Source organism: Thalassophryne amazonica, chromosome 8 (assembly GCF_902500255.1).
Source record: "Thalassophryne amazonica chromosome 8, fThaAma1.1, whole genome shotgun sequence".
Lineage (NCBI taxonomy): Eukaryota > Metazoa > Chordata > Actinopteri > Batrachoidiformes > Batrachoididae > Thalassophryne > Thalassophryne amazonica.
This window is the reverse complement of record NC_047110.1, coordinates 51,950,958-51,972,211: the sequence shown is the minus strand read 5'-3', so window position 1 is coordinate 51,972,211 and position 21,254 is coordinate 51,950,958. Positions and strand designations below refer to the sequence as shown.

The 21,254-nt window shown below is 39.9% G+C and overlaps 1 protein-coding gene across 1 annotated transcript in view; it reads right to left on the bottom strand.

Annotated features, from left to right (window-relative positions):
• nptna (neuroplastin a) overlaps nucleotides 1-20,352 on the bottom strand; it is a 47,947-nt gene extending 27,595 nt beyond the window's left edge. The window contains exons 1-4 of the mRNA XM_034176245.1: nucleotides 20,228-20,352; nucleotides 7,831-8,005; nucleotides 7,650-7,744; nucleotides 917-1,056 (exon numbers count right to left, since the gene is read on the bottom strand). Coding sequence (XP_034032136.1) covers nucleotides 917-1,056; nucleotides 7,650-7,744; nucleotides 7,831-8,005; nucleotides 20,228-20,312 — 495 coding nt within the window. The 5' untranslated portion in view covers nucleotides 20,313-20,352. The remainder of the gene's footprint in view (nucleotides 1-916; nucleotides 1,057-7,649; nucleotides 7,745-7,830; nucleotides 8,006-20,227) is intronic.
• Between the last annotated feature and the right edge of the window lie 902 nt (nucleotides 20,353-21,254).

The following is a 21,254-nucleotide window of genomic DNA, read 5'->3' as shown; positions in this document are numbered from 1 at the left end:
CAAGTCGGTTACGACGACGAACTGGAGTCAGGTTGAGACCCCGATGAGGATGACGAGCATGCAGATGAGCTTCCCTGAGACGGTTTCTGACAGTTTGTGCAGAAATTCTTTGGTTATGCAAACCGATTGTTTCAGCAGCTGTCCGAGTGGCTGGTCTCAGACGATCTTGCAGGTGAACATGCTGGATGTGGAGGTCCTGGGCTGGTGTGGTTACACGTGGTCTGCGGTTGTGAGGCTGGTTGGATGTACTGCCAAATTCTCTGAAACACCTTTGGAGATGGCTTATGGTAGAGAAATGAACATTCAATACACGAGCAACAGCTCTGGTTGACATTCCTGCTGTCAGCATGCCAATTGCATGCTCCCTCAAAATTTGCGACATCTGTGGCATTGTGCTGTGTGAAAAAACTGCACCTTTCAGAGTGGCCTTTTATTGTGGGCAGTCTAAGGCACACCTGTGCACTAATCATGGTGTCTAATCAGCATCTTGGTATGGCACACCTGTGAGGTGGGATGGATTATCTCAGCAAAGGAGAAGTGCTCACTATCACAGATTTAGACTGGTTTGTGAACAATATTTGAGGGAAATGGTGATATTGTGTATGTGGAAAAAGGTTTAGATCTTTGAGTTCATCTCATACAAAATGGGAGCAAAACCAAAAGTGTTACGTTTATATTTTTGTTGAGTATATGTAATGACACCATTTCCAACAGCCAAAGTGTTTTGCTGTATTATTTATTCAGGAAAATAAAAGTTATCACATCTGCAAAAATGACGCTGATATCGATATGTTTGTGAAAGGCTCATATCGGCCGATGGATAGATTGGTCAGGCTCCAACTTCTACACATCTTTTCTGCACACAAGTATATTAAACAAATATTTTCTGATTTACACTCACATGAATGTGACTTACCGTGTACTCGTAAACATCGTTGTCATATTTTTGCCAGGTCCAGACAGGGTGAGGATACCCCAGAGATTTACAGTAAAGCATAGCATTCTGACCTTCATTCTTATTCTCACTGTGCTTATGGCCTGTGATGTAAGGAACAGCTAAAAATAAGAAAACAACAAAAATGTAGTGTTAGTGCAACTCACAAAAACCCACTCTTACAGTTTTCAGATAGGAAATTAACTTATCAATGCTTTTTAATCACTTGAGTGTAATAAAAATAAAGTCTGGTTTTAATCAGGTAGAAACTGTTAACTATTATATAACTGTACTATAATTTCAGAAATGTTTGTTCCTAGGTGCTTGGGCCAAATTTTTTTATTTCCTTTATATAGCATCAAATCACAACAGAGTTGCCTCAAGGCGCTTCACACAGGTAAGGTCTAACCTTACCAACCCCCAGAGCAACAGTGGTAAGGAAAAACTCCCTCTGAGGAAGAAACCTTAAGCAGACCAGACTCAAAGGGGTGACCCTCTGCTTGGGCCATGCTATAAACATAAATTACAGAAACAATTCACAGAACAATTCACGGCTGAATATACAAGAATTGCTGTTGGTGCACAGGACAGGAGGGTCACCAACACAAATACAACTCCCATCTCTGGATGGAGCTGCGCCTTAAACAGAGAAAAAAACTGAATCAGGCATCAGAAAGACAAAAAATACTGTATGATCTGCCATCATTAAACAACAAGAAAAACAGAGAAATACTAAGGTGATCACCGGCCACTAGCCCTAAACTTCACTAAAAGACCGAGAATTTAGGTAAAGTTGAGGCCGCAGCCCGCTCCAATAACTAATAAATGAATTAAAAGAGTAAAAAACGTAAAACAAAACTGTACTAGTATGCTAGCCATATGAAAGGGAAAATAAGTGCGTCTTAAGTCTGGACTTGAAAATCTCCACAGAATCTGACTGTTTTATTGACACAGGGAGAACATTCCACAGAACAGGGGCACGATAAGAGAAAGCTCTGTGACCCGCAGACTTCATTTTGTATCACCGGTTATACAGCTTCATGATGAAGTGGTATGGAGAAGGATTTTCTTAAAAAGAAGACCTGAAAGTTTAGCCACAAATTCCCAGACCTTATAAACCTTATATTCCAAATACATTGTCATTCTCTACCATGAGTTAGATAATGTATGTGAAACAATATGATCATCACGGTTGTAACACGACGCATTGAATTGCTGGCCCACAGCAAGTCAATGCATGTCACAACGCAGCTGAACGGGATGAGACAGCTGTAACACACCAATCATGACATGAACACCATGTACCTCTGTAGGAGGAATATGGGCAACTTGTTCGCCAACCCTTCACAAGATAAACAGAAATAAAAGCTCACCTTCAAAACGGCTCCAGGTGCATTTCATAGCGTAGGGCATACACCAGCGGGAGCTGCAGCCTGTGGTGACCACTCTCTCATCCTGCCAGCACCATGAGCTGCTAACATCAGCTTTCACATGCCTCGTCCACCACAAAATATAATTCCCATATGGTGCGACGCCCCGCTGCGTATCACAGCATGTAGCAAGCGATCACCAGCTCTGCACAGTCTGAAGCACTGACTGATTCTCAGGGTACATGTGTGAACCACAGTGTGGTCAGCTCATGGATGTAATATCCTCGAGAGAGGGAAGGCATGGGGCTCTCGCATCTGCTTGAACTGCTGCGGTGTGTGAGCTCTGATCACCTGACCGCACTGCAGGTCCTGCTTGAGGCTCCCTCTTCTGAACAAATTGCTGCGCATGCGTGCGGCTGGATCAAATGATTGCTCAGCTGCGTGTGTGTGTGTGTGTGCTCCTACACAGCTGATCACTTTGCTGCGTGTGTGTGCGCAATGGGGTGGGGGGTGTGGGGGGAAGCGTCCGGCCGTTGATGTGTTAATGTCAGGACCTGTCTTACCATTCAACCCATGACGTGATTACATGCCAACCATGGCCCCCTGACATACGCATAACTGTTGTGCGTATGTGTGCATGTGACCGTGTCAATCAATATATGATGATATGCGACACGCCCACCTTCCCATTGCAACACACTCACATAGATGGGCTCACAGCTCCAGCCTGTGGGGCAATTGAGTTGGCCACGCTGATTTTTCTGTGAGGCTGTCAGTCAGGCTGTGACATGATGGACAGACTGTGTGGACGTTGCAATTGTGTGTCACATGATGTGCCTGTCCGGTTGGCTGGCACACTGGTTCGGTGACACGCAGCTGGGCTGGGTTCTTATTTTCATCTCTGTTGTGGTGGTGTGGGTTTGCGATATGACACAGCTGTCAGCTGCGCCATCATGGACATGACAGCCATCCAGCTGTGTGCGCTTTGCTGACCGCAATCACATTGCACTGCAGCAACACCTGTCCTATAGGCTTGTGGTGTGGTGTGGGGGGGAATGATACACTCACACGCCATCTGTGTTGCGAAGGGGAAGGGCACACCACACACTCGTATGCCATTTGTGTTGTGGGCGAGGGTGTAAAACACTTGTGGGGGACTTAGAAAATGTGGGGCCATTCAGACAGCCAGCTCAAAAGTGATCACCTGCTCTCTATTTTCGTGCTGGCAGCACAAATGACCCAGCCTTTTCTAACACGATCAGATGGCAGCACGACCTCATCTTAGCCATCGTTCGAATGGTTTTCCGGCATGAGCAGCATGCAAATATAGAGTGCATGTGCCATGCCTGAATGGATGTAGCGACTGCTGTACAAGGCATTCGAGTGCAGCTCTGGTTTTCCATGAGTGCCATTCTGCCTCAATCATGTTATGTTTGAAGGGGCCATTAACTTCTGTAACCTCAGGTTTTATTGATCCTGTGTGAACAGAAATGTCAGTAATACCACGTGGAAAATCATTCTTAAGCCTTTTATCGCAAGTACGAAGGTGTGTAAGGACAAATTTGGGAGCCAATTATACTGCAACAACAGAGATTTGACATTCATACTTGAGATTTATTTACATAAAATGCTTGCATCAGTTTTTTCACACATATTATAGCTAAAATCTATCGGGTATCACATTTTTAATATTTGTAATGTTTTATCGTCATTGTCATCATCGTGACTGTTGGGATAGGCTCCAGCTCCCCGCGACCCTTAATTGGACTAAGCGGTTGAAGATGAGTGCGTGTGCGTGTGTCATCACCGTTTGCTCACCTTTGACTTTTAATGCTTGGTTGCTGTTGCTGTCTTTTGTCTATACCTGTGAGCTGCAGGACACCTGAATTTCCCCTAGGGGATTAATAAAGTATGCATCTATCTATCTATCTCTGTCTGAAGACTCTGAAATTTTGTCATCATGTTCATGTGAGTGCCTCAGCTCTTAGTGATTTCCTCACTGTGCCTCTTCAGGTATGGCACATACATGTTGTGGAGTGTGATGAGTGCAACTCTGTACAATGATTAAAAACACAATAAATCACACATTAAATTAGGTATGTCCCAATGAGGGTTTTTGTTTTTGCTCCCAATCTGAGTTATTCAGTGTTGAGTATCTGCCGATACTCTGAAACATTTTTATATGGTTCATAAAGTGGTGTCAGCCCATTAAAAGAATAATAAAATTAATTGGGCACTGCAGTCTCGTTTGAGGGCAGGCGCTAAAGGGGAAAGATATGATGCATGTGATGTAATTTCTCTACTTCTGGAAAACATTTTCTCTGAGTTTTTAGGCAAACATGCAAACTAAGTGAAAATGCAAAGAAAAAGTGATGATGCGGTGGGAAAGTGGACATGTGTTGCAGTTTGTTTATGACACGGAGCTCAAATGTGTCAAGGCAGCTTTGCAGGCGAGAGAACGCAGCTACTCGGTGACACAACGTCTTTCATTCGCCTTGTCTTCCCTTCTCCACTGGAAACCAAAAACACTTTTTGCGACTGCTTCTGTGATTGTAGCCGAAAACAAAATAATACACCATTTTTCCATGTGAAGTTACGCTCTGTATATATTGCACAATGGGACCAGCAGCCCCCATAAGTAGACAAATCCTGTGATATCACGCAGGGTTCAAATAAGACTACCCTATTTATTACAAGATTTTCAATGAATTAATTTAAATAAATTACATTTAGTAGCATTTCACGCCCGGTGTGAACGTGACTTTAAAGTCTAATCAGCATCATTCACAGACAAAAAAAATCCACATTTGAGATGACAGTTATGAAAACAAGTTACTTTGGTAGTAAGTATTTAACAGATATTTCAGCTCTGTATATCGCTTAGCAGCAGGAAACATTAACGAGGCTCTTTTATTGCTGGCATCAGCAAGCAACACCAAGATAATCTGTGCGCTGTGGATATACTGATAGCTTTATTTCTTCTTGGAAGAAAAAAAAAGAAAAAAAAAAGATGGTCTGGTACTGTTGTTTAAACTGTGCAACAACAACAACAACAAAAAATGCCCAACAGCATGGACATCCAAACCAGTTATTACGATCAAAAACAGTCTTTATTTACAGACCAAGTTATTGAGGTCAAAACAAAAAGGATCAAAGTGTGATTAATCCAGATTTTAAAAATTAAAGCACTATAGGTGCTGTAATTAATCTACATGAACGTGTTATTTTGACAGCCATATAAATTCCACTTTTAAATTACACAAAACTGTAGTAGTAAAACAAGGACACTCAGAGTAATAGCGACTGAATGACATTTTAGGTGTTAAAAATACATTCATCACCACTACTGATGCTGTTGTATAAAAAAAGTCTTCAAAAGTGGACCTTTACTTTAAATGGCTAATACAAATAGGTGAATGATAAAAATAGGTGACACAAAATGATTATGTGGTCACCCAGGTGAACTTGGTGGTAAGTTGATTGTTGAGTGCCAAATAAACAGAGATGACAGAAAAAGGTCAAAGCCATAAGGTGCGCAATTTAGGAAAAAAGACAAGAGGAGAAACGACCAAAGGATAAAGGTATGCAAATGTGTTCTCTCTGTATGATTACGGTGAAGGGCTAATAATTGATGGTATAACATGTTTGTTAGCGTTCTTGCTATGATGCTTGCTATGGTTATACAACAATAATTTGGTCTTAAATCAACAATCATAAGATCTAATTTTGCCATAAGATTGTACTTTGCAACAAATCTATTACACGTTCAGTTAATATTTGTATCTATCATTTCGATTAACTTTGGGCCCTGTAATTAGCCAACGGAATTTTCATATCTGTAGGTAGTTTTAAAGACAAACATTTGGCATTTCCTACAGCCCTATTTCATGACAAAGCATATTTTAACCAGTCATAACTAAGAGTGTGGCAAGTGTAGAATTCAAGGCAGTAACTTAGCAGCCAATTGTTCCTCCCTGAAAGACATTAATATAGCATCTATTGACAGACATTTAGCATGTAAAGGCATGTTTATTGAAATTTGTTATTCATGAATGTTTTGCATACGAGTTATATTGTAGCCTGTAGTCTTTTGATGGCAATTTCAATTGCAATTTCAGGGGCACTTCTAAAATATTAAAAATAATAAGATAATAATTTTTAAAAATTGCTCACAGTAAAATCACCAGTGCAAAACTAACACTGACAGTGTTAAATTGGCATGGCCAGTGTACATATGGTCCCACTCTGGTCAGAGTGAGACCACAGGTTCACTGTCAGTGTTAATTTAACACTGGTAATTTTACTGTGCTATTTGTGCAAAATTTTGTGGGGGTTTTTTTGTGGGAGGGGAGGGGGCGCTCAGAGGGGGGTCTCGCCCAGGGAGTAATTCAGTGTAGAACAGCCACTGATTGACAAATGCATTGTTTCAGAACTGAGAACAAAGAAAAATAAAAAAAATCCAGAATCCTGTTTTTGTTTTTGAGGAGCAGTGGCCATGTGTCTGACCTGATTGAGCAGCCACTCCCATCTCTGTCATTTATATCTAGGTTATTAAACATGGTCTAACCAATTATCTATTCATAATAAACTCTGCATTATTTCACCTCCCCATATTAAAACTAACTTCATCTGAATAGACTAATAGACTTTAGTGACACATTAAATTATTGTGGTGTGTGGGAGAGTGCTCTGTGTCATCAAAACATAAGTCATGTTCTGTTGACACAGAGACATAGTCGGGCTCAGAACACGCACAGGAATGTGAGTGCACGCCAGCAGGAGAGTGAATGACTATGCCCAAAAATACAAAGCAAAAATGTCCTGTAAAGGAGCCCTTTTGCTTGGCCAAAGTGGTCACCAGAATGCTGTAATGCTAATTCATAAATTCACTACCTATCGCCAATATGCCTATGACTGCCCTGGTAATTGCAGAGAAAACCTTTTGTCAGAAGTCATTCAATTAATCCTGAAAGATTGTAATAATTATATAAAAAAATGTGGGCCAATTCAAAATGATGTTCTGTGTCATTAATTTGCATGGAATACTGAGGCACCATTATAAATCATTGTGCCCATAATGAAAGTAATGCTCTAAAATCAATTTTATTCCACAATGTGAGAGCAGAAAGGCAGCGACCACGTTTTACAGTTCAGGCATAATCGCTTTCTATGAGTCAGACAAGTCACCATCTGCTGCCACTGAGCAGGGCACTGATTAGATGGAGGTATGATGGGTGACTGCTGCCTCCGAGCAACCGGTAGAGCCACTGGAAATCACAGTACTCTTTCAGGTCATTTTTACTGACAGCATCTCCAGTGAGCTGAAATCCCAAAGCAACACTTACATTTAACTTCAATGGTGGCGTTGGCTGAAGGAGTCATCTCAAAGGTGTAGACACACGTGTACACTCCAGTGTCATCGCCTCTTGGTTTGTTCAGCCTACAAAACAGAAACACACCTCATATTATGCCGTGGTTCATTTACTATGCATATAAAAGGCACGCTGTCTTTGATGTAACGCCTACTTGTACTCTGTGTTCCTGTTTGGGCTGCGTGTTTCTGGGATCTCCTCCCCATTCTTCATCCAGAAACTCTCCTGGTGGACACTGTAAATGGTGGTCAGGTTGCACTGCAGAGTCACCGGGGGACTGAAACCCTCCTTCGGAAGAGTGATGTGTTCAGAAGAGATGATTAAAGGCTCTACAAGAGACGAACAGGTTGCCTATGTCAGAGGTGAAGCGGCTGTGGTCTTGACAGAACAATCAAAGCAGAGAAAAAACGAGCACTCGCAGGGACCAGGAGTGGAGATACACGGCTCAAAAACTAAGTCAATGTAAAAATATAGCCAGCAACACTCAAGTGTCCTTCTTAATAAAAGTTTTAATGACTCACGGCAAGGCGACATTAAACCTAGTCAAAACGCATCTGTGCTCCTGATCCTGTCGCCTTGCCGTGAGTCATTAAAACTTTTATTAAGAAGGACACTTGAGTATTGCTGGCTATATTTTTACATTGACTTGATAGAACAATGCAAAAAATGGTCTGAGAACCCAAACCTGAGAAACAAAGTATGATGAAACTGGTGGAAGAGCTGGTCCTTGGATCTGAAAAGAGCTACTAAAATTTTAAAGGACATATGGATTTGATTTAAAATCTTTTATCTCTTTAAACATTGTAAGAAAGGTTTTTGTCAATTTTCTGAAGATCCAACCTTATGACATGAAAAAGTGCTACACCAATCATGGTGACAGAGGAAACAGGTCATTCTACTGTCTTCAATGATAAGACAACAGATGATTCCGCCACTGTTGGTTGAGAACAACACTCCACACAGAGAGATAAGAGTCCAAAATATGCTGTCACAAGAATATATTTTTAAACTTTCCCCACTTACTGCAGCTGCACGAACAAAGAGGATGTTGATTTACCCTCAGTGATGGTCGAAGATAAACAGCAAGAAATTACCACCACGAGACACCCAGTTTATACAGATAAACAGGAACAACTGTGACATTACACAGTGAAATAACTTCACAAAGAGTCCAAATCTTCAAACAAAAATTACAGCCAGAGCTTCCTACTGTAAGATTGTGCAAAAAAAAAAAAAAAAAAAAAAAAAAAAAAACTCAAACGCTGTTCCATCTGTCAATTATGTATAATTTTTAATGTGTAATTATCACTGGAAAGTTACTTCATTGCCATCAATCATTTAGTGTCTGCTGCTGCACAAATTCCAGTAATTTGTCGACAGTTACAAATTCTTTTTCTACCATTGACAGGTGAATGCAAGATCAGAATTGAATTGACTGAATTTAATTTTAGTCTGCCTTATGATTTCATAAAAAGGTTCTTGATAATCTAATGCACCTGTAAACAATTAAGTTTAATTCATGTTTGTGACACATTCAGCACAGTATGAATGTTTGTAAGATATAGCGTATTATTGAAGACATGTCAGCATTTTTAATGATGTTCTTTATTTCCAGCTACTTTATACTCATTTCAGACTCTGGTACAAGATAATTTATGATACAGATGCACCTGCCTCACATTAATTGTATTAGAGCCGTCACAATTAACTGATCAATCAATTATTAAATAATTAAAAATCAACTGTTTTGAATATTCTTATGTGAACTAAGTAAGATATTGAAGGACGTGGCTTCAAGAAATCCTGATCAATGCTTTTTCAACATTTTATGGCAGACAACTAATGAATTAATCCAGAATAGAATCAACAGATTAACTGATAATTAAATTAAAGCCCTGGTCTCCACTGAATAATGAAGGATGAATAATGAGCCACGTAGCATGTTTTGTTTTTATACGAGTCCAGTTATTCAACAATTGTGGGAAAATAGTGGCTCTGAGAGCCAGAATATTCAGCTAATGAGACTCATCTCTGAGCGTGGCGCTAATTTCAAGAAGTTCAAAATTTTGCAACAACAGCGTGGGGCAGTTTGTGTACGAGGTACTATGAGGACAAACGAGGATTGGTTGTGGTGAGGACGAAGCTGTTAAAAGCCCATTATCTGCGCACCTGGTGGCTACGAGGACAGGACAGGCTATTTTGGCTCAGCCTTCTTGTGCACTACAATCCCACCTGCTTTGTGCACCAAACACTGTATATAAAAATTATTTTGTAGTGGAATATTAATAATTTGTCAGAGCTTGGATGTTGAAAACACCTCTAATCGTTTCTGGAATCACAGAGGACTGTTTCATTTGCAGCTTTTTTCCTCTCTCTGTTTCGTGCACTGAAGTGGAGAACATATTTGGAACAGTCTAAAAGGTAATTATTTGTAATGCTTTAATAGCTTGATAAAACAGTCGCATGTTCATTCCTTCTTTATAAGCAGCTGTAAAAGTATGTTTATGATAGATTTAACATCTTGTTGTAATGGATCAGATGAGGCGCGCTCTGTGCGTGCTGACGCAATGACTTGCACTCAAGACGAGCATTTACGCAGAACATGAGCTCGCAAAAGAGTGATTTTGCAGACAATAACAGACGAACACAAAGTGAAAAGTTGGACTCACCGGTGTCAAAATGACTGTAAAGCCACGGGAGAAATAAAGCCAGGGAGAAGAATCACGTGGATCATTATTTGAATAATCACTGACAAATCCATACGTGGCTCATTATTCATGGCTTTATTATTTGGTGAGACCAAGGTTTAAGTGTTACTAGCAGCCTGAAGAAATAAGTTAGGATTTTATTTTCTGTCTTGTTGTATTTCAGGAAGAGGCAAAGCTGTGTGCAACATTTTCTTCCATATTTATTTCCATGAATGCCTTTTTCATTTCTGGCACTTTACATGTTCCTTTTTAATTGGAAAATAAATACATTTTAAATTAAATATCTGAATGCAACGTCAAGGTTGAAAGTTACTGGGAGAATGTATTTATGATTTACTGACAAATAAACTAAATCTACTAATCACAAATACAGCAATTAAAAAATTTTAAACAAAAAAAAAATAGATTAATCAATAACAAAAATAATCATCAGTCATAGCCCAAATAAATAAATAAATAAATAAAAAACAACAAATGGTAAAACACTTCATAATATTCTTTCAGTTACTCCTGTTTTTTCTCTGGGTTATCAAAGTGGATTCAGTGCAGACCTGAGTTTTGATTTGGCACAAGTCTTACACCAGATGCCCTTCCTGACACGACTTCAGATTTACAAGGAGACTGTAGTACCACAAACCTTCTTGATGTGAGGCAAGAGTGCCACTCCTGCTGCACCACAGCGTATAAGTCTTAGAAATATGATCTGTTTGAATTATCAAACAAGATGTCACAGGATCAGTCAAGCAAATTACTGAATAATAAATCATTTTATATGTGTTAAGTGTAGTAGTCTGAAAGCTTCTCTAAGAAACTAACACTGACACCATCAATAACAAGACAATCTGAAACGAAACAATGACATTCAACACAGAAAATGTGAAAAGATTAAGGTTTAAAGAAATATACATGACATCACAGAGGTTAAATACAAAGGACAGGAGACGCTGAAGGGATGAGCACACATCCACATAATCAGCTGTGATTGCAAAAAGTTAAAACACGATCTGAGTGGATGAGAACCAGCCTACGATTCCACAAAACAAGTTTTTCAGAAGAACTGGTTCAAAAATTCCTGCCTTCTGTAGACAGTAGGTTCTGGGACCAACAAATCTGGAAAAAACTTGAACTGTTACTGTCAGACAGGAACACAAGTGCAAGTTTGCAACCATTATTTGAAGCAGATGAGCACCCCTGCCAATAGATCTGCCAAACTGTGAATCAGTGAACAATTTTGATGAGAAATCTTTATTCAAAACCCTGTTATAATAGGGCGAAGAACAAAAAAAATTACATTTTGCACCATCTAATCTTGTGCATCATGTTAAAAGCAACTTGTAACACAGATGAAATTCAAAAAGAATAAATCTCTGGAATTTTAGAGCATATAAAAAAAAAAAAAAAAAAAAAAAAAAAAAAAAAAAAAAAAAAAAAAAAAAAAAATCACACATAGGTAAGTCAGCAACTTTCACCCCATCACATACCGTGCATCCAGAAAGTATTCACAGCGATTCACTTTTTCCACATTTTGCTATGTCACCGCCTTATTCCAAAATGGAGTAAATTCATCCCCCACGCACCCAAATTTCTCAAATTTCTACTCACAAAACCCCAGTATGACAACATGAAGAAGTATTTTTGAAATTATTGTAAACACATTAAAAATATATTTTTTTTAAAAGAAACCACATGTAGATAAGTATTCATACCCTTTTGTCAAAACTGTGTTGATGCACCTTTGGCAGCAATTACAGCCTCAAGTCTTCTTGAATATGATGCCACAATCTTGGTGCACCCATCTTTGGGCAGTTTTGCCCATTCCTCTTTGCAGCACCTCTCAAGCTCCATCAGGTTGGATGGACAGCGTCGCTACACAGCTGATTCAGATCTCAGCAGAGATGTTCATTTGGATTCAGGTCCGGCCTCTGGCTGGGCCACTCAAGAACATTCACAGAGTTGTCCTGAAGCCACTCCTTTGATATCTTGGCTGTCTGCTTAGGGTCACTGTCCTGCTGAAAGATGAACCATCACCCCAGTCTGAGGTCAAGAGGAGGTTTTCATCCAGGATGTCTCTGTACATTGCTGCATTCATCTTTCCCCCAATCCTGACTAGTCTCCCAGTTCCTTCTGCTGAAAAACATCCCCACAGCATGATGCTGCCACCACCATGCTTCAATGTAGGGATGGTGCCTGGTTTCCTCCAAACACACCTGGCATTCACACCAAATAGTTTAATCTTTGTCTCATCAGACCAGAGAATTTTGTTTCTCATGGTCTGAGAGTCCTTCAGGTTCTTTTTTGGCAAACTCCAGGTGGGCTGCCATCTACCTTTTACTAAGGAGGGGCTTCTGTTTGGCCACTCTACCATGCATGCCTGATTGGTGGATTGCTGCAGAGATGTTTGTCCTTCTGGAAGGTTCTTCTCTCTCCACAGAGGAATGTTGGAGCTCTGACAGAGTGACCATTGGGTTCTTGGTCACCTCCCTGACTAAGGCCCCTCTTCCCCGATCACTCAGTTTAGACAAGCGGACAGCTCTAGGAACAGTCCTGGCAGATCTTAACTTCTTCCATTTATGGATGAAGGAGGACAATGTGCTCACTGGTACCTTCAAAGAGGTAGAAGTTTCTGTACCCTTCCCCAGATTTGTGCCTTGAGACAATCCTGTCTCGGAGGTCAACAAACAATTCCTTTGACTTCATGTTTGGTTTATTCACTGACATGCACAGCCAGCTGTGGGATCTTATATGTAGACAAGTGTGTGTCTTTCCAAATCATGTCCAATCAACTGAATTTACCCCAGGTAAACTCCAATTAAGCTGTAGAAACATCTCAAGGATGATCAGTGAAAACAGAATGCATTGGAGCTCAATTCTGAGCTTCATGGCAAAGGCTGTGAATACGCATGTACATGTGATTTCTTTTTTTTTTTTTTTTTTTTATAAATTTGTAAAAATCTAAAGAAACAACAACAACTTTTTTCACATCGTCATCATGGGTTATTGTGTGTAGAATCTTGAGGAAAAGAATGAATTTCATCCATTTTGGAATAAGGCTATAACAAAAAAGTGGAAAAAGTGCAGTGCTGTGAATATTTTGCAGGCGCACTGTAGTTAGTGGGGTCTGCTTCCTCCTATTTTTAGTTCCACAGGAAAATAAAAGTTAAGTACTGCCACCTGTGAGTGACTGATGTAATTATATCATAGCAGCCTTTGCACTTAATTTATTGACAAATGCTAGAGAGCAGCCTCTAGTCCTCACCCACTCATCTGATGTTTGAGTTCTACATTTTGAAATCTAAGAAGGAGAATGGCTTTAAAGGACAAGGCTAGTGGATCTCTGGAGAGGTCTGGGGGAAGTGGATTCACAGAGGAAGCAGCATTTTCCTCTAAACTAACCACTCACTCTGCAGCACCGTTATAGTTGCCTGAGCATGGATCCAGGTGCTGAGCAGGTTTTGGTGCAGGTGGTTACTTCGTGGGTCATTGCTGGCTCTACACTCATATATCCCGCCATCATCCAGGGTGAGATTAGAAACACCAAACACACTCATCACGTTGACACTGTAGGCAGTGCTGATGTACACCCGACGCTTCCGTACACCATTCCACAATTGTCTGAAGGAATCAGCTTGGCTGGTTTCAGAGTACCACCACTGGATTTCTGGAGTGGGGTTACCCACCACACCACAGTACAGCTCAAAGTTGTCTCCTGTGAGCTTAGTCTCAGACAGAGGTGATTTCACAAAGCCCGCTGGTGGTGATAGAGGTTTAAGGCGGAGCAGCGTCAGCAGAAATAAAATAGCAAAAGAGAACAGAGGTGTAGGATAGAAAGATAAGAAAATAACAGGACAAAATAAAAGGTTATCTTACCATTACAGAGAAATATATATATATATATATATATATATATATATATACACACACACACACACAGTGAGGAAAATACGTATTTGAACATCCTGCGATTTTGCAAGTTCTACCACTTAGAAATCATGGAGGTTCATCTTAGGTGCATGTCCACTGTGAGAGACATAATGTAAAAAAAAAAAAAAAAAAAAAAAAAAAATCCGGAAATGACAATGTATGATTTTTTTAATAATTTATTTGTATGTTACTGCTGCAAATAAGTATTTGATCCCCTACCAACCAGCAAGAATTCTGGCTCACACAGACCTGTTAATTTTTCTTTAAGAAGCCCTCTTATTCTGCACTCTTTACCTGTATTAATTGCACCTGTTTGAACTTGTTACCTGTATAAAAAACACCTGTTCACACACTCAATCAATCACACTCCAACCTGTCCACCATAGCCAAGACCAAAGAGCTGTCTAAGGACACCAGGGACAAAACTGTAGACCTGCACAAGGCTGGGATGGACTACAGGACACCAGGCAAGCAGCTTGGTAGAAGACAACAACTGTTATGATTATTTATTAGAAAGTGGAAGAAACACAAGATGACTATCAATCTCCCTCGGTCTGGGATTCCATGCAAGATCTCACTTTGTGGGGTAAGGATGATTCTGAGAAAGCTCAGAACTACACAGGAGGACCTGGTCAATGACCTGAAGAGAGCTGGGACCACAGTCACAAAGATTACATTAGTAACACATGATGCTGTCATGGTTTAAAATCCAGCAGGGCAGCAAGGTCCCCCTGCTCAAGCCAGCACATGTCCAGGCCCGTCTGAAGTTCACCAGTGACCATCTGGATGTTCCAGAGGAGGCATGGGAGAAGGTCATGTGGTCAGATAAGACCAGAATAGAGCTTTTTGGAATCAATTCCACTTACCATGTTTAGAGGATGAGAACAACCCCAAGAAAACAATCCCAACCATGAAGCATGGGGGTGGAAACATCATACTCTGGGGGTGCTCTTCTGCAAAGGGGACAGGACGACTGCACTGTATTGAAGGGAGGATGGCTGGGGTCATGTATTGTGAGATTTTGGCAAACAACCTCCTTCCCTCAGTAAGAGCACTGAAGATGGGTCATGGCTGGGTCTTCCAGCATGACAATGACCCCAAACACACAGCCAGGGCAACTAAGGAGGGGCTCCGTAAGAAGCATTTCAAGGTCCTGGAGTGGCCTGGCCAGTCTCCAGACCTGAACTCAATAGAAAATCTTTGGAGGGAGCTGAAACTCGAAACCTCAAAGATTTGGAGAAGATCTGTATGGATGAATGGACCAAAATCCCTGCTGCAGTGTGTGCAAACCTGGTAAAAACTACAGGAAGCGTTTGACCTGTGTAATTGCAAACAAAGGCTACTGTACCAAATATTAACATTGATTTTCACAGGTGTTCAAATACTTATTTGCTTCAGTAACATACAAATAAATTATTAAAAAAAAAATCATAGACTGTGATCTCCGGATTTTTTTTTTTTTTTTTTTACAACCACTGGCAAAAATTATGGAATCACCGGCCTCGGAGGATGTTCATTCAGTTGTTTAATTTTGTAGAAAAAAAGCAGATCACAGACATGACACAAAACTTAAGTCATTTCAAATGGCAAATTTCTGGCTTTAAGAAACACTATAAGAAATCAAGAAAAAAAGATTGTGGCAGTCAGTAGCGGTTACTTTTTTAGACCAAGCAGAGGGAAAAAAAATATGGAATCACTCAATTCTGAGGAAAAAATTATGGAATCATGAAAAACAAAAGAACGCTCCAACACATCACTAGTATTTTGTAGCACCACCTCTGGCTTTTATAACAGCTTGCAGTCTCTGAGGCATGGACTTAATGAGTGACAAACAGTACTCTTCATCAATCTGGCTCCAACTTTCTCTGATTGCTGTTGCCAGATCAGCTTTGCAGGTTGGAGCCTTGTCATGGACCATTTTCTTCAATTTCCTTCAATTGGATTAAGATCCGGACTATTTGCAGGCCATGACATTGACCCTATGTGTCTTTTTGCAAGGAATGTTTTCACAGTTTTTGCTCTATGGCAAGATGCATTATCATCTTGAAAAATGATTTCATCATCCCCAAACATCCTTTCAATTGATGGGATAAGAAAAGTGTTCAAAATATCAACGTAAACTTGTGCATTTATTGATGATGTAATGATAGCCATCTCCCCAGTGCCTTTACCTGACATGCAGCCCCATATCATCAATGACTGTGGAAATTTACATGTTCTCTTCAGGCAGTCATCTTTATAAATCTCATTGGAACGGCACCAAACAAAAATTCCAGCATCATCACCTTGCCCAATGCAGATTCGAGATTCATCACTGAATATGACTTTCATCCAGTCATCCACAGTCCACGATTGCTTTTCCTTAGCCCATTGTAACCTTGTTTTTTTCTGTTTAGGTGTTAATGATGGCTTTCGTTTAGCTTTTCTGTATGTAAATCCCATTTCCTTTAGGCGGTTTCTTACAGTTCGGTCACAGACGTTGACTCCAGTTTCCTCCCATTCGTTCCTCATTTGTTTTGTTGTGCATTTTTGATTTTTGAGACATATTGCTTTAAGTTTTCTGTCTTGACGCTTTGATGTCTTCCTTGGTCTACCAGTATGTTTGCCTTTAACAACCTTCCCATGTTGTTTGTATTTGGTCCAGAGTTTAGACACAGCTGACTGTGAACAACCAACATCTTTTGCAACATTGCGTGATGATTTACCCTCTTTTAAAGAGTTTGATAATCCTCTCCTTTGTTTCAATTGACATCTCTTGTGTTGGAGCCATGATTCATGTCAGTCCACTTGGTGCAACAGCTCTCCAAGGTGTGATCACTCCTTTTTAGATGCAGACTAACGAGCAGATCTGATTTGATGCAGGTGTTAGTTTTGGGGATGAAAATTTACAGGGTGATTCCATAATTTTTTCCTCAGAATTGAGTGAGTCCATATTTTTTTCCCTCTGCTTGGTCTAAAAAAGTAACCGTTACTGACTGCCACAATTTTTTTTTCCTGATTTCTTATAGTGTTTATTAAAGCCAGAAAATTGCCATTTGAAATGACTTTAGTTTTGTGTCATGTCTGTAATCTGCTTTTTTTCTACAAAATTAAACAACTAAATGAACATCCTCCTTGGCCGGTGATTCCATAATTATTTCCAGGGGTTGTAGATTACGTCTCTCATAGTGGACATGCACCTAAGATGAAAATTTCAGACCCCTCCATGATTTCTAAGTGGGAGAACTTGCAAAATCGCAGTGTTGAAATACTTATTTTCCTCACTGTGTATATATATATAAGATAAAATTAAAATTTAATTAAAACGCCTTATAGTAATAAATGTAAACCATACAATTGTTGTGCAGAGACTTTAGACAATTTAAATTAATTTGAGGTGTGCCAGAGCATTATTGATTTTCTCCTGTATACTGATTCGGCCAGCGACAGCATTTAGTGGCATTTCAACTGAAGTCCGAATGAGAATTGGAAGGACAAGAACCTGCTGTTGTAAAGTTGAGACTTCAACTGAATTTTTCTGAATGGAACATCATGCCTTTGCAAGCAAAGTCTTTTTTCCCCAGATGATGCTGTCTTAGCATATGCACAGCTATATTTCTTTAGCTGAGTAAACGTGCATCAAGGTTATCAAAGTAGCTGCATGGCATCAAAAATTCAGCTTTCTGTACACATCCAGTGTTTGTAAAGCAGCGAGAGACAACTGACAGTCTGGAAGAATAGGGAAAAAAAGTGCATTTTTTTGAAAAAGAAAAAAAAATTTGCCTTCTCATTGACATTTTTTGGTCTTTAAAACAAGATTTTGAAACACGTGGCCGGAGCACTCTAACTCTGTCAAAAATAACATTTTTCAAAATGGCCACCTGAAAATTGACATTTTTCAAAAAGTTTAATCTGTTATGTTTTAGTTACCTAAAATGTTGTTTTGTATACATTTTAATGTAAAAAGGATATTACAAATGATATGTGACTTCAAAAGGTCTGAATATGCCATTTTCAAGATGGCCGTCATTCTGTAAAATTTTTGCAATTTTGCCAGTAGGTCAAAGATCAAAGTCAGAAAAAATCTTGGAAAAATCCCTATCCTTTAACATTGAATTAATTTTCAAAAATTCATAACTTTGTCAAAAAAGGTTGAATTTCTTTCATATTTGACAACATTATGTAGGATGGTATACTTTAATCGAATGACAAAGTTTGATCTGGATCTGATCCAGATTGTGGATTTTGTGGCCATTGAAAACACCATTTAATGTATATTTTACATTATAGCTTAATCAAACGTGCCCCAATCACTATCATATTTGAAAATGAGGTGCAGACTGACACTCACTACTGCCTGATAAAGTTTGATCCAGACTGTGGATTTTGTGGACATTTGAATTTAATACTGAAAAGCCCATTCGGTGTGCATTTTGTATTATATCTCAGTCAAATGTGCCTCAGTCATTCTCATGTTTCTGTTATGGATTTACATACACCACCAAAATTGCATGGAGGTTCCAATGTTATGCCTGTTTGTGTGTCTTCCAGTTATCAGTCGGAAACTAAGTGCCAAAAAGCAATGACAAGTTGTGCATAGCAGAGATAACCAATGTTCTATGAAAATTAACTGGAAAAGAATTCAGAAACCAAAAAGTTGGAAAAAACAAACAAACCTGACACCAACACAAAAAAAAACTTCCATTCAAGTGCATGAACTAAATACATACTCCTGACATTTGATCACATCTAATTTATCTTATGAAAAGACACTTCTAACAAGACTTTGACCTTGAAAATTTTTTCCAAGGTAAAAATTTGTGAAATTGGAAACTAGTGTTGGCGGAGGTTTGCGCTCTACGACTGCAGTCCTCTAGTAGAGTTAGAGATACATCTGAAAAAAGTAATGGACAGATTTGGACTATATGGGGAGACAGCCCTTTGGACAAGGAAAGTTACTTCAGTGTAGAGGGAGATTCAGCACCTTTAAAAACTTCATTTAATAATGAAGGATAAGTCAGATTTTCTAAAACTGTCGACTGACAAACTGTTGCACTTTTGCTGATCCTTGAACAATCTTGTCTGACCTTCTCAGTCAATACTCCGCCACCAAAGACAATAAGCACTTCAAATTTCCTTGGCAATGTTAATTACAATAACAACATTTTATTATATACAAAATTTGAGGTTTGGCGGAGGTATGCACTCTCAAACCATCCCCATCTGTAACTGCAAATAAACTAAACTGACCTCATTTGTTCGGTGATATTAAAGATTCAAGGAGCTCTGAGCAAGTGGAACTGTGCTGCGAAATCAATGACATTCTGCAGTGCAGCACATCTCAGCATAGACTCAACGGATCCACTGTTGCAAGAAGACATTAAAGCCATGGTTCCCAGCGCAGCATCAGCTCTAAAAATAGAAGCATACAGCAAAATGGACTAATGCTATTTACAGAGCTGCACATCTAAGGTCCTCCATCTCATTACATGCAGCGTGTTTCAGGGAAGACAGGAGTCCCACTGCATGATCCCTCTGCCATATCTTTGCAGGGCTTAGATTTTCTAACTGACACTACCAGATTTCGCCATCACCCCTCCCTCCCCCTCCCAAGTCAATCCCTATGGTTATTCCACTACTAATTGGCTTGACTGGTCCTTCACTGAGGGAACTGCTCCGGTCCACATTTCAAAGGACATTTTAGGGACACCGCACAGGCCTGCGTGTGGCCCACTTCAGCCTCGCACAAACATATTGCAGCCTATTAATAATTTAATGGCCTCGATTTTGAACGCTGAAAGCGATAAATACCGTCGCACTCGATGTTCCTTTTAAAGGCAACGTTTTGCAGACGACGGTTCAGCGCTGCAGCTATAAACACGAAGGAACACGGTTCGTTAAAAAAACAAACGTATGTTCTGTAAAGATTGCCGTATTCCTTACCGTTCTGAGAGGAGACGGACTGCAGCATCAGCGCTCCAAAAATCGCTACCGAGAAGGACATGACTGCGGCTCTGACAGGTATCATCTGACAGCTGAGATGAAAGACGCCGACGGTCGCGCGCTAAGGTGACTCGAGCACCGCGGCAGCACAACTTCACACGTCCGGACACCTGGAGCCCTTCCGACGTGGTTGCGTGAGAACCCACACACCGGGTACTGCCGAATACCTGTGCAGTCCTCTACCGCCACCCCTGCGCAGCCAGGGAACCTCCTTTTCTTTCTTTCTTTCTTTTTTTTTTTTTTTTTTTTAATTATTTATATATTTTTTTTCCTCCCTGTTGGAAGCACCCGTCCAATCCGATCTGAAGTTACGCGAGATCTCAGAGGCGCCCCCCCGGGACACCGGTACTTCATACACAGTCTGTGGTTAAAACAAACAAATAAAAAGTGCTCAGTAAAATTCTTTTAACCACACAATAAAAAAGGATGTTCTCTACAATTTTTTTTTTTTTTTTTTTTTTTTGGAGGGGGGGCATGATTATTGCAGTCTATTAGAATTTTTAATATTCCAGTTTTTGCTTTGAATCATTTGAAAACAAAAGAAGTACACAATAAAACTCTTTTAACTATACTATAAAAACATAGGATTTCCATTATAAATTAAGGATGACAAAATTTGAACTATTTTGTTCGCTGCAGTGGCGGCACCAAGGGGGGGCTTGGGGGGCTTAAGCTCCCCCAATAATGAGCCAATTAAACCCCCTCAGCCCCCCAATAATTCTGCCAATAATGTGAATAGCGACTGACATACTGTATTTGTGGATCTCTGAGAATGAGAATGCAGGGGCGTCGGACTGGGGGGGGGGTAAAGGGTACTATGTAGCCAGAGCATGGGGGAGGCCCACAAAAAATTGGCATTAAATATATTTTTGTGTTGCATGTTATTAATGTTCATACAATTCATGTTGTAAAAGAATATAATTTGAATGAATGTATAAATGTTGCAAAACATAATTCTGCTCTAACA